Source organism: Heteronotia binoei, chromosome 8 (assembly GCF_032191835.1).
Source record: "Heteronotia binoei isolate CCM8104 ecotype False Entrance Well chromosome 8, APGP_CSIRO_Hbin_v1, whole genome shotgun sequence".
Classification (NCBI taxonomy): Eukaryota; Metazoa; Chordata; class Lepidosauria; order Squamata; family Gekkonidae; genus Heteronotia; species Heteronotia binoei.
Window position 1 is genome coordinate 11,418,636 of NC_083230.1, and position 12,553 is coordinate 11,431,188.

Genomic DNA, 12,553 nt, shown 5'->3' on the forward strand with positions numbered 1-12,553 from the left:
CAGCAACACAATAATCACAACAAATCACAACATTAGAACCCAATTTAGCAGCAAGTTGCTAAAAACCATAGCATAATTAATAATAGGCAAGCAGAATAACTACAGATCACTAAAACAAAACCCTAACAGCAAAATTCATAAAAGGGCTCCCTATGACACTGGGGTCAGTTTTTGATTGTCTCTAAATTCCATCCGTAGAAGAGGCAACTCCACGTAGACCATATTATAATAACTATAATATAGTAATTATAGCTCTAGCATGTATTAATATAAAGCATCTCAAAAAAGAGCCACAAGACCAAAGGCAGTCTGTGTCACTGATGAGATTTACTCCTTTACTTCTTCTCCATGAATGCAGTGGCACCCTCAAGCTGTGAACCTCCTTTAAGGAGGAGTATTCCCATTAGTAATGTATGGCTGTGAGAGCTGGACCATAAGGAAGGCCGAGTGCAGAAGAATAGATGCTTTTGAGATGTGGTGCTGGAGAAGACTCTTGAGCGTCCCTTGGACTGCAAGAAGATCCAATCAGTCAGTCCTAAGGGAAATCAACCCAGACTGTTCACTGAAAGGTCAGATGCTGAAGCTGAAGCTCAAATACTTTGGCCACCAAATGAGAAGGGAGCACTCCCTGGAGAAGATCCTGATGCTGGGAAAGACAGAAGGCAAAAGAAGAAGGGGACGGCAAAAGATGAGATGGCTGGACAGCGTTACTGATGTAACAAACACGAATTTGAGCAGACTTCGGAGGATTGTGGAAGACAGGAGGGCCTGGTGTGACTTTGTCCATGGGGTTGCAAAGAGTCGGACTCGACTGTGTGACTGAACAACAACAAATAGCCTCTTTACAACACAAGCTGACTCCTCACTCCGGCTTTAGCTGCACGTTTGGATTCTCTACGCCCAAGGTCAGCAATTAGTTTCCCTGTTGGGCTGTTTTGAGAATAAAGGGCCAAAGGCTGGACTTTCCTCTTCCCAAGTGGATTGCCGGTCAGTCCTGTTGCTTTGACTGCCATTCATTCTTCCACACACCTCTTTTGTCCTTGAGCTGGCAAAAGGGATAGATGCTTCAGTGGACTGAATTGTAGAGCTACTTTCAGAGTTTTGCAATTAATTAATTATCATATGGCATTATGTGTAGTATAGCCAGGAGATCCTAAGATTGTCTGGCAGCCCGAAGTTCTAACTCTTACGCCACACTAGGTGGTGGTGAACTAGACTTTTTTTTTTTGGCTAAGAGAGCTCGGAAAGAGCTGTGACTGACCCAAGGCCATCTAGCTGGCTTCATATGGAGGAGTGCAGAAAATGGAACATGACAACGGTGCGGGGGGGGGGGGGGAAGCCTTCACATTCTACCATATGCACAGTAATTGGAATACATGAGTAGCATCACTGGCACAAGATGTGAAATTATGTATTTAAGTAACAAAACTTGCCCAAGTTATTTTTAGACATGGAAATCATTTGCAAATAACTTCATTTTAAATGTTGAAATTAAAGTGACAGAACTCTTTTTGGACTATATTTATGTATAGATCTACACTATATTTCTGGACACCTGCTGTGGTCTTTTAAATTAACTACAGTAAAAGTTAAGTTAGAAATAAGCGCAAAGAAAATCAAGATTTTGTTAGGAAGATCTCCGCTTCCTTTTCAGAAAGCTCTCTGACAGATCTTCAAAGTAAGTTTAGTTTCAGTAACAGCAAGTCATGCATACCAATTAAAGTGAAATGCAGTGATTACTGCTGCCCAAATTGTCTGCAATATTTATTTAATTCATTTGTATCCTGCTTTAATCCCCAATGGGGACACAAGGTAGCTCACATCATCCTCCATTTTATCCTCACAACAACCCAGTGAGGCTGAGAGAGTTTGACTGGCCCAAGGTCCCCCACTAATCTTCTGCGGCGCAAGAGGAGATTCAAACCTGGGTCTCCCAGACATTAGTCTTAACCACTGCATGATACAAGATCTCTTGTATTTTGTAATCCAACTTGAGTCTCAGTGAGAAAGTCAGGCTATAAACGAACTAATACGAATGCTCGTCTAGTCCAACTGTTTTCATAGCCTTAAGGCTTTGGATGCAGGGTTTTCCTGTCTGCTTCAAGGGAGAAAGAAAACTCTTTGAATGCAGCACTTGCAAATGAAGATGGCACTTTGCCAGTGTTCTTTTTCTGAACTGAGGCGAATTAGAATCTTCTAAGGCTTACACGTTTATTAGTGCAACAGTGCATTACAAAGAGCAGCCATGCCAACCCTACTGCATAAGACTTGACACTGTATTATCTACAGCTTTATGTGAGAGTTCCAAAATCAGTCATGTCTCTCTCCTGTCACTCTTCTGTTCTTCCTGTTCACATCCCAACTCAAAACTGTCATTCTGTCTATATTCAATCAGTATTCGGACATCAGAACAACTGATTAAACTCCAGTTAGTTGTGACATCAGAATGGAGACAGTCTAGCAAACCAGGGTTTGTTGGTTGGATTTCAAGCTAGAATTTGCCGCTTGTTTGTTAACCACAGTTTAAATTAAACATCTAACTGCAAAATTACAGTCTGTTGAGTAGCTGTGCCTCTCACTGCCACCTGGGCAAATGGAAGGCAGTGGACAGACAGTACGTTCCCTGCTCAGATGTAGCAAAAAGAAGACAAGCCAGGGTGGTGGGTCCAGAAAGCTTTTTCACTCAGGGCATTTTTGTGTTATAAACAATTTTATTAGTAACATATGGTAGTAGAACTATTTCTACAGCTTATAAAAAAAAGCCTTAAGATGAAAGCATCATTCTACCCCACATCTTACTTTCCTCCCACCCCGCCCCCCAATAATTGACCCCCGCCAGTGTTATTTTTTAAAAAACAGATATTAAAGGTACCTTTAACTATCAAGAAAAAACAAAAATTGATTAAGAAAGAGAAAAAAAGAGAAAAAAAAACCCTTCAAAAGTTATATTCTTGTCTTAAAGGTCTTAATCTTCAAAAATTGTCCAGTGTCCTTTTATTTTCCACTCTTTTTCTACATATCTTCTGAATTTCTTCCACTCCCGATTAAAGAGTTCTAAATCGCAGTCTCTTAATTTTCTTGTTAGCTTATCCATTTCACTCCATGACATAACTTTTAAAGTCCAGTCCCATTTTTCTGGTATTTTTTCTTGCTTCCACAACTGCGCATACAATGTCCTAGCAGCTGAGAGCAAGTACCATATTAAAGTTCTATCTTCTTTTGGAAAATTCTCCATTTGTAATCCCAGCAAAAATGTCTCTGCTTCTTTTTTAAATTCATATCCTAGGATCTTAGATATCTCTTGTTGAATCATCTGCCAAAACATTTTAGCTCTTTCACAAGTCCACCACATATGGTAGAAAGAGCCTTCATGCTTTTTACATTTCCAACACCTATCTGGCATCTTATTGTCCATCTTTGCTAATTTTTTTGGAGTCATGTACCATCTATACATCATCTTAAAACAGTTCTCTTTAATACTATGACATGTTGCGAGTTTCATAGAGTTTTTCCACAAATGTTCCCAAGATTCCATTTTTATTTCTTTATTTACATTAATTGCCCATTTTATCATTTGAGATTTCACTACTTCATCTTCTGTGGTCCATTGTAAAAGTAATTTGTACACTTTTGAAATTAATTTCTCATTATCTCCAAGCAGAACTCTTTCCATTTCTGTTTGCTCTTTCCTTATTCCTTCAGCTTTGATATCATTCTCCATCAAGCTTTTTATTTGTTGCATTTGAAACCAATCATATTTATAATTCAATTCTTCTGCAGTTTTCATTTCTATTTTCCCACTTCGTATTTTTAGTAGTTGGTTGTATGATAGTTGTTTTTCCTTAATTGTTTTGGCCGTTAACTTTATCACTTCAGCCGGCACTATCCACAGAGGTTTTCTCTCATCGCCATATTTCTTATACTTTATCCACACATTTAGTAAGTTGCTCCTTATATAATGGTGAGAGAAAAGACCGTCCATCTTCTTTTTCCCATAATACAAGTAGGCATGCCAGCCGAATTTTTTCCCATGGCCTTCTAGCACTAGAAGTTTTTTTATTTAATAACGTTATCCATTCTTTCAACCATACTAAACAAATTGCTTCATGATACAGTTTCAAATCTGGTAATTGAAACCCACCTCTCTCTTTTGCATCTATCAGGACTTTCATTTTAATTCTAGGTTTCCTCCTGGCCCACACAAATTCCGAGATTTTTCTTCTCCATTTATCAAATTGCTTAGCATCTTTCACAATGGGGATAGTTTGAAACAAATACATAATCCTTGGTAAGATATTCATTTTTACTGCAGCTATTCTGCCCAACAATGACAAATTGAGCTTGTTCCACTTTAGCATATCTTCTTCTATTTTGCGCCAGAGCTTTTCATAGTTGTTCCTAAACAGATCAATATTTTTCATTGTTATCTCTACCCCTAGGTATTTTACCTTAGAGGTAACTTCACAACCCGTTAGTCTTTGTAGTTCTTGTTGTCTATTTTTCTGCATATTCTTACATAAAATTTTTGATTTTTCTTTGTTTATGTAAAGTCCCGCCAACTCCCCAAACTCTTGTATTCTCGTTAGCAACAATGGTGTAGCTTGTAGGGGATTTTCATTTATAAACATTATATCATCCGCAAATGCTCTGTATTTATAGGTATACCCTTTTATTTGTAGTCCTTCTAAATCTTTTTCATCTTGGATCTGCATCAGTAAAATTTCAAGAGTCATTATGAACAACAATGGCGAAAGCGGGCAGCCTTGTCTAGTACCTTTACTAATTTTCATTTCGTCTGTAAGATCTGCATTGATGCACAACCTTGCCCTTTGTTCAAAATATATTGCCTTTATCATTCTTATAAAACTTTCTCCAAGCTCCATTTTTTCCATCACTGCAAACATGAAGTCCCAATTTAAATTGTCAAATGCTTTTTCTGCATCCGCAAAGAATAGTGCTACTTCCTTTTCTGGATGTCTTTCATAGTATTCTACAATATTTACAACAGTTCTAATATTGTCTCTTATTTGTCTTTTGGGGAGAAAACCAGCTTGGTCCTCCTTTATAAAATTTATCAGATATTGCTTAAGTCGTTCCGCCAGAATTCTTGTAAATATTTTATAATCATTGTTCAAAAGTGAAATTGGTCTATAATTTTTCACATTTGTGACATCTCTTTCTTCTTTAGGTATCAAAGAAATAACGGCTTCCTTCCATGTATTTGGTACCTTCCCTTTAGCTCTTATTACATTCATCAACTTCTGTAATTTTGGTATTAATTCATCTTTGAAAATTTTAAAATATTTAGCTGTATAACCGTCTGGCCCGGGAGCTTTATCATTCTTCATCACATTAATTGCTGCTTCAATTTCTATTTTTTCGATTGGGTCATTCAAAATTTTTCTCATATTTTCAGTTAAAGGCTCAATTTTTATTTTCTGTAAGTATTCATCTATCTTTTTTCTCTTTACTTCAGCACCTTTAAACAGCTTGGCATAGTACTTAAAAAATTCTCTTTTTATTCCCTCTTGAGTAACTATATCTCTTCCATCTATTACAATTCTACTAATTGTTTTGTTTTCTCTCTTTTTTTTCAGCTGCCACGCCAAGTATTTCCCCGTCTTATTTGCTCCTTCAAACGATTTCTGCTGAAGCCTTTTCAAGTTCCATTCCACTTCTTTGTTTAGTAAATGTCTTAGTTGAGTTTGTAATATTGATATTTCCCTTAGAATCTTCTTTTTCCCTGGTCTTTTCCTCAACGCACCTTCTTTTTTCTTTATTTCATTTTGAATGTCCAATAATTGTTTTTCTTTTTCCCTTTTATCTTTGTTGTTCAATGTAATCAACAACCCTCTCATTACTGCTTTATAAGTATCCCAGACCGTCTGGAAGTCAATATCTTCTTTATCATTCATTTGGAAAAATTCCTTAGTCTCTTTTCCTAGGAAAGTCACTGTTTCTTTGTTCTGTAGCAAATCTTCATTCAGTCTCCATCTTCTCAGTCTTTTGGACAATTTTGTAATCCACATTATTGGGTTATGGTCGGCACCGATTTTAGGCAAAATATCTATCTTCTTTGTTATAAGGCCTAGGTCTCTAGTTCCCCACAACATGTCAATTCTAGAAAAGGTCTTATGTCTTGCAGAAAAAAAAGTATAGTCCCGCACTTCAGGATTGAACTTTCTCCATATATCTTCCAAGTTTTCCTGTTTAAACACTCAGGGCATTTTTGCACTGACCTTAATCGGCAGCGACGCCCCTCTTCACCGCGCAGGATCTGCGCGGATTTCGCACCAATTGCCGCGGAGCACCCGGAAGAGCTGCAAAGTCCCGCGGTTTTTGCGGCGCAAATGGAAACTGCCAAAAACCAGTTTCCATTTGCGCCGCAAAAGCCGCGGGACTTTGCGGCTCTTCCGGGTGCTCCGCGGCAATTGGTGCGAAATCCGCGCAGATCCTGCGCGGTGAAGAGGGGCGTCGCTGCCGATTAAGGTCAGTGTGAAAACGCCCTCAGTTTCACCTCATCTTTCCCCTTACTGCAGCCTCTGCATCCCATGTGACTTTTACTCATGCAAACGGTCTCTAGCATAGTTCTTTTTGGAGATCAAAAGAGAACCCTCCCCTCCCTTTTTCTCCAGCAAACAACCCGGATGGATCCAAAACAAGATTCACACAGAAATCAGGATTTGTAACTTATATCTGATAGATTTAGCAGAATTTGCTGCACAGACTATTATTTTAACAAACCAGTTTTTATTGTATTATTTACTTCTTAGGGAAGTTTTATGCTACCCCTCAAGAAATCCATCTGAGGTGGCTTACAAAATAAAAAGTAATAAAAACGAATAGTAAAAGACATTCATTAAAATCCAGCCCAGCTTCGAAACACAGACCATATAAATGGTGGATTGGACAATATGAGCGGAGGTGGTCCTGTAATGTCTGAAAAGTAGCACCACTGTGGATCACATTTGTAGAAAAGAAACGATCGTGGATCACATTTGTAGACTTATTTATTCAATTAAAATTTAATACGCCATCTCAGCTCATTGAACACGCCCCCCCCCCCCCCCGAGCAGGTTTCAAAGAGACAACACAACACAATGGCGAACGCAGAAACAGTAAAAAAAAAAATACTGGATATTCACAATGGTCAAAAGTGTATCATATTAGTCCATTGTAATGATAGGATTAGTATACCATTAATTGAGGCCAATTCAGCATATGAAGAATATCAGCAAAACTCTTATCTTACCTTATTATAGTAGTCTACTTGTACAGAGTGCCACAGTCCATCACTAACCCCTCCTGGAACGAATGGTGAAACGGTTGTGCTGGTTTCTCCTGAAAAGTTACATGCAGCAGAATAGTCACTCAGAAACATGCATTTCCATTTATGTGACTGACATTTAGACGAGAAAAAAAAATGAACACTTAATATTTCTTGTGCTTTTTTATCCTGCTTTTCCACCAAGGGGCTTAAGGTAGAATATCTTTCCCTATTTGATACTTACAACAAACCCTTTATGAGGTGGGACCAGTATATCTCAAGGACTTCCTACTCCCATATGAACCTACTTGAACAGTCCAATCATCTTCAGAGGCCCTGCTTTGGGCGGCCCCACAATAAGAGGCTAGACAGGTGGCAACCTGAGAAACTGCCTTCTTAGTCATGGTGCCAAAGCTCTGGAACTGCCTCTGCAGGGATATTTGTCTACTTCTCTCCATTGTTGTCTTTCATAAGTATGTGAAGGTAGTTTTGTTTTAATTGGCTTTCACATGTTTGCAATATATTTACATGTTGTATTTGTTTTAGATGATGATGATGATAGATAGATAGATAGATAGATAGATAGATAGATAGATAGATAGATAGATAGATAGATAGATAGATAGACAGACAGACAGACAGACAGACAGACAGACAGACAGACAGACAGAGCGAGCGTGTGTGTGTGTGTGTATAAGCAAATCATGGATGCTACCACAAAATAGCTGCTGTGAAGGTTGCAACCACTCAGAAAACATGGGGAAGTTCAAGTCTTCTAGAATGGAAGCAGCCATTTTCAAATGACTGCTTCTGCATATGCAAAGGCTTCTTGGGCTCTACTTAGGGCCGACTCACCCACGAGGCAAACTAGGCAATTGCCTAAGATGCCCCCTGCCCTGCCCCCTCGGCAAATGCCTATTTGCCTCCCCAGCCTCCTCCTCCCTCTGGATTTTAATGCCTGGGAACCCGCGGTGAAGCGCCGTGTTCTCGTTGCTCTTCAGAGGCTGTCCCCCCCTGTCGATCAGCTGATCGGCAGGGGGGAAGCCTTTAAAGAGCCCCAGGAACACCGGGCCCAGTTCCCTCGGCATTAAAATCCAGAGGAAGGGATAGAGGAGGAGGAGGCAGCACTACAGAGGGGGGGGTGGATGCGGAGCGGTGCCGCGGGAGGGCAGGGGTGCTGCAGAGGGGGGAGGTGGGCAGTGAGGCTGCCTGGGGCGCTATGCGCCCTAGGGCTGGCCCTGGCTCTACTAAAGCATCACCTGCTTCGGTAAGGTGGAAGAAAACTAAGATTTTGTTTTTCTTTGTAAAAGAGATACTTTGAGAAAGAAGGAAGCAGGCACCAGTGCTTATACTGGCAGATGCCTCAGTGGCCATGGACATCATATTGGGGATCAGTCCTCTAGCTGGGTACTTTAACCACTGTAGTGGTTTTCTATCTAATATAACTTTTCTCCATATGGTCTTGAACACACTATGAACAGGAGGTGGAAGATTTTTGCCTGCTTTCAACTGGAGGAAGGTGAGGTGGGTGGTTCAAAGCTGATATAACATGCACATTGCTGCGAAGGTTAATGTCAACATATGATGTCCTCTAACACTGAAATCCTAGCATCACTTAGATGCCCTTCCAGATGAAAGACAAAAACTATTAGTTGTGAGCTGGCCTATGCTACGTTCATGCAAACTGATACGCAAACGACACCTACTGCATGCATACAAATATAAAAGCATCCTACAACAGAAGAAGAATAAGAATAAGAATAAATAAATAAATAAACTTTATTTTTATATCCCGCCCTCCCCCGCCAAGGCGGGCTCAGGGCGGCTAACAGACATGGGGATCCCATGATTCATCTAAAACAATATAAACAATTTTAAATATATCAATTACATAGTGATTATTTAAAATAGATAAAATACATGAAATAGGTGCTAAAATACTGTAATCATAATATCCACAAGATGGCTAGATGTCCACACGTCGGATTAATCAGGTTCTATCTCGAAAGCCAGCTGGAAAAGAAATGTTTTGCAAGCCCTGCGGAATTGGTTCAGGTCCCGCAGGGCTCGCACCATCTCTGGAAGGTCGTTCCACCAACGAGGGGCTATCACTGAGAAGGCCTGCTCCCTAGTAGCCTTCAACCTAGCTTCTCTTGGCCCAGGGATTGTTAGTAAGTTCTGAGAGCTGGATCTCAGTGCTCTCTGGGGCACATATGAAGAAGAAGAAGAAGAAGAAGAAGAAGAAGATGATGATATTGGATTTATATCCCGCCCTTTACCTTCCTCCCCCACAACAGACACCCTGTGAGGTGGGTGGGGCTGGAGAGGGCTCTCCCAGCAGCTGCCCTTTCAAGGACAACCTCTGCCAGGGCTATGGCTGACCCAAGGCCATGCTAGCAGGTGCAAGTGGAGGAGTGGGGAATCAAACCCGGTTCTCCCAGATAAGAGTCCGCGCACTTAACCACTACACCAAACTGGCTCTCCACTACACCAAACTGGCTTAAAGCGTCTTAGTGCTGAAGCCGTTGAAAGTCTTCAGATTTTCGCAAAAATAAGAATAAAACATATTTTTCTGGACAAAATGTAAAAGAAAATGTTTCCGGCAAACCATTATAGTGAAAACAGTTGTTACTCTGGTAAAAAAAAAAAACTGTGCCTTTTGCGGCTTTCAGGGCTATCAGATAAGGTGCAGAAGAACAAAGAAAACATTTTTCTTCCCAGAAAATTGCAGAAGTCCTAACTGCACAAATAATGACACAGCTTCCTTTCTTCAAACAATATTTAAAGCTTGAATTTGATCAAGCTGAAAGTGTCAGATTAGTTACAGAGACCAGTACAAGCAGCCTGGTGACTTACTCACTGCTGTTCCTTATTTATAACAAAACAAAGATTTACCACAAAAGTACACAAGGGTCTGTCATGCTGAACAGAGTGCTTAGGCAACTTGGATAAAAGTTCCCACCACAAAAGAATAAGAGAAGGACCCTCCCCCCCCCACCCCAAATAAGGACTAATTCAGCTTGTTTTAAGCCATTCTTTATATCTGTCTGTGTTCATGTCAACTGTTGCTACGCTTCAATACACACACCTGCACTGCTTATACAGAGAGGTGTTGCATACAAATATGGATTAGGCATGGGCATGAAACAAACAATGAATTATGATTTGTGCTCAAAATAGGCTGATCTGTGGATCACTCCAAACTGGTTTGTTTCATCGCCTCATGCCCGAACTGGAAAATAAACCAGGTATCTTCCTTGGCAGTTCGTTTGGTTTGTTATCAGTCCATTTTTCCAGACAACCTGGCAGTGATATGATTAACCGATATGATTGATTAATTCCTAGCCAAAGCTGGAAGTGGATTTCTGGGAGTCCTAGAAACACCCATAGCGGTTGTCCATAGTTTGACTGGCAGCTCCGAGAGCTCAGGTCACACAGCAGGGGCCTAGGAGGGCCTTCTACTGGCTGCCGCCACTCCGGTAAGGGTCTACATGGGAGGTCCCAGAGCACCCAGCCCCCCTGTCTTCCTTATTAGTAAATCCTCTTAACCGTGACCAGGGTTTTTGTAGAAAAAGCCCAGCAGGAGCTCATTTGCATATTAGGCCACACCCCTGACATCACCATTGTTTCACACAGGGCTTTTTGTAGAAGAAGCCCAGCAGGAGCTCATTTGCATATTAGGTCACTCCCCTAACGCCAAGCCCGCTGGAACTGTGTTCTTGTGTGTTCCCCCTGACTGTGACCAAGGAGACATGAGGACCCAGGCAAGAAAACAACAAAAGGAGTTTATTAATAGTGCTCTAGAACGAAAAGTGGGTGATAAACGTTTAGTGCAATAGTGAATATGAAAACAGCAAAGGTTGGTGCAAATAAACAGAAACCTTGATGCATTCAGCTAAACATTACCTGCTCTAATTCCCAAACGCAACACCTCCTTTGGGCGAGTAGGGTTCCCAAGTCTGACTCAAGAAATATCTGGGGACTTTGGGGTTGGAGCCAGGAGCAAAGGTGTGGCAAGCACAACTGAACTCCGAAGGGAGTTTTGGCCATCACATTAAAAGGGACCACTCCTTTTAAATGCCTTCCCTCCATTTGGAATAATGAAGGAAAGGGGCACTTTCTTTTGGGGCTCATAGAACTGGACCCCCCAATCCAATCTTTTTGAAACTTGGGGGGTATTTTGAGGAGAGGCACCAAATGCTATGCTGAACATTTGGTGCTTCTATCTCAAAAAAACAGCCTCTCCAGAGCCCCAGATACCCATGGATCAATTCTCCATTATACCCTATGGGAACTGGTCTCCATGGGAAATAATGGACTGCCCAGCAGACATTCCCCCCCCCAACACTTTTTGATGACCCTGAAACAGGGGGAGGGCATCCAAACCGGAGGATCCTCCGCCCCCACCTGGGGATTGGCAACCGTATGGGTGAGGGATAGGGTTGCCAGGTCCAATTCAAGAAATATCTCGGAACTTTGGGGGTGGAGCTAAGAGCAAGGTTGTGACAAGCATAATTGAACTCTGAAGGGAGTTCTGGCCATCACATTTAAAGGGACAGCACACCTTTTAAATGCCTTCCCTCCACTGGCAATAATGAATAGGGGCACCTACTTTTGGAGCTCATAGAATTGGACCTCCTGGTCCAATCTTTTTGAAACTTGGAGGGTGTTTTGAGAAGAGGCACTGGATACTATGCTGAAATATTGGTGCCTCTACCTCAGAAAATAGCTGCCCAGAGCCCCAGATACCTGCAGATCAATTTTCCATTATACCCTATGGGAATCAGTCTCCATAGCAAATAATGGAGTGCTCAGCAGACACTTCCCTCCTCCCCCAGCAGCTTTCTGATGACCCTGAAGTGGGAGGGAGGACCTCCAAACTGGGGGATCCCCTGCCCCCACCTGGGGAATGGCAACCCTAGTGAGGGATCTATTCCCTGCTGCAAGGTCTCTAGACCACGGCCTGCCTCCAGTTCAGCCTTCCAGAGAGAGAGCTTCCCTGCCTGCAGCCTCTTCAAGTTGTGCCTGGTTGTGCTTGGCCATTTTATGTTTTCCTCCCAGGTCCCACCCCTCCCTGGGCTAGTTTCCCTCCAAAACCTTGCCACCCAATCCAAGGGACAGAAGGGATCCTGGGAAATGTAGGCTTTCTGTTGTAATTCCTAGTCAGGCTTCTCCGGAGCCTGTAGGCCTCACTAGGCCCAGGATCATGACAGCTCAACACGGGAGGAGATGGTGTTCATTGCTGCACCCTTTGCCAGCTGCTTTCGATTTGCATGCAGCTTCTAC

At 41.6% G+C, this 12,553-nt stretch overlaps 1 protein-coding gene across 1 annotated transcript in view; it reads right to left on the reverse strand.

Moving 5' to 3' along the window:
- CELSR1 (cadherin EGF LAG seven-pass G-type receptor 1) overlaps positions 1 to 12,553 on the reverse strand; it is a 314,186-nt gene that overhangs the window by 137,744 nt on the left and 163,889 nt on the right. The window contains exon 5 of the mRNA XM_060246078.1: positions 7,253 to 7,341. Within this exon, the coding sequence (XP_060102061.1) occupies positions 7,253 to 7,341 (89 nt within the window). The remainder of the gene's footprint in view (positions 1 to 7,252; positions 7,342 to 12,553) is intronic.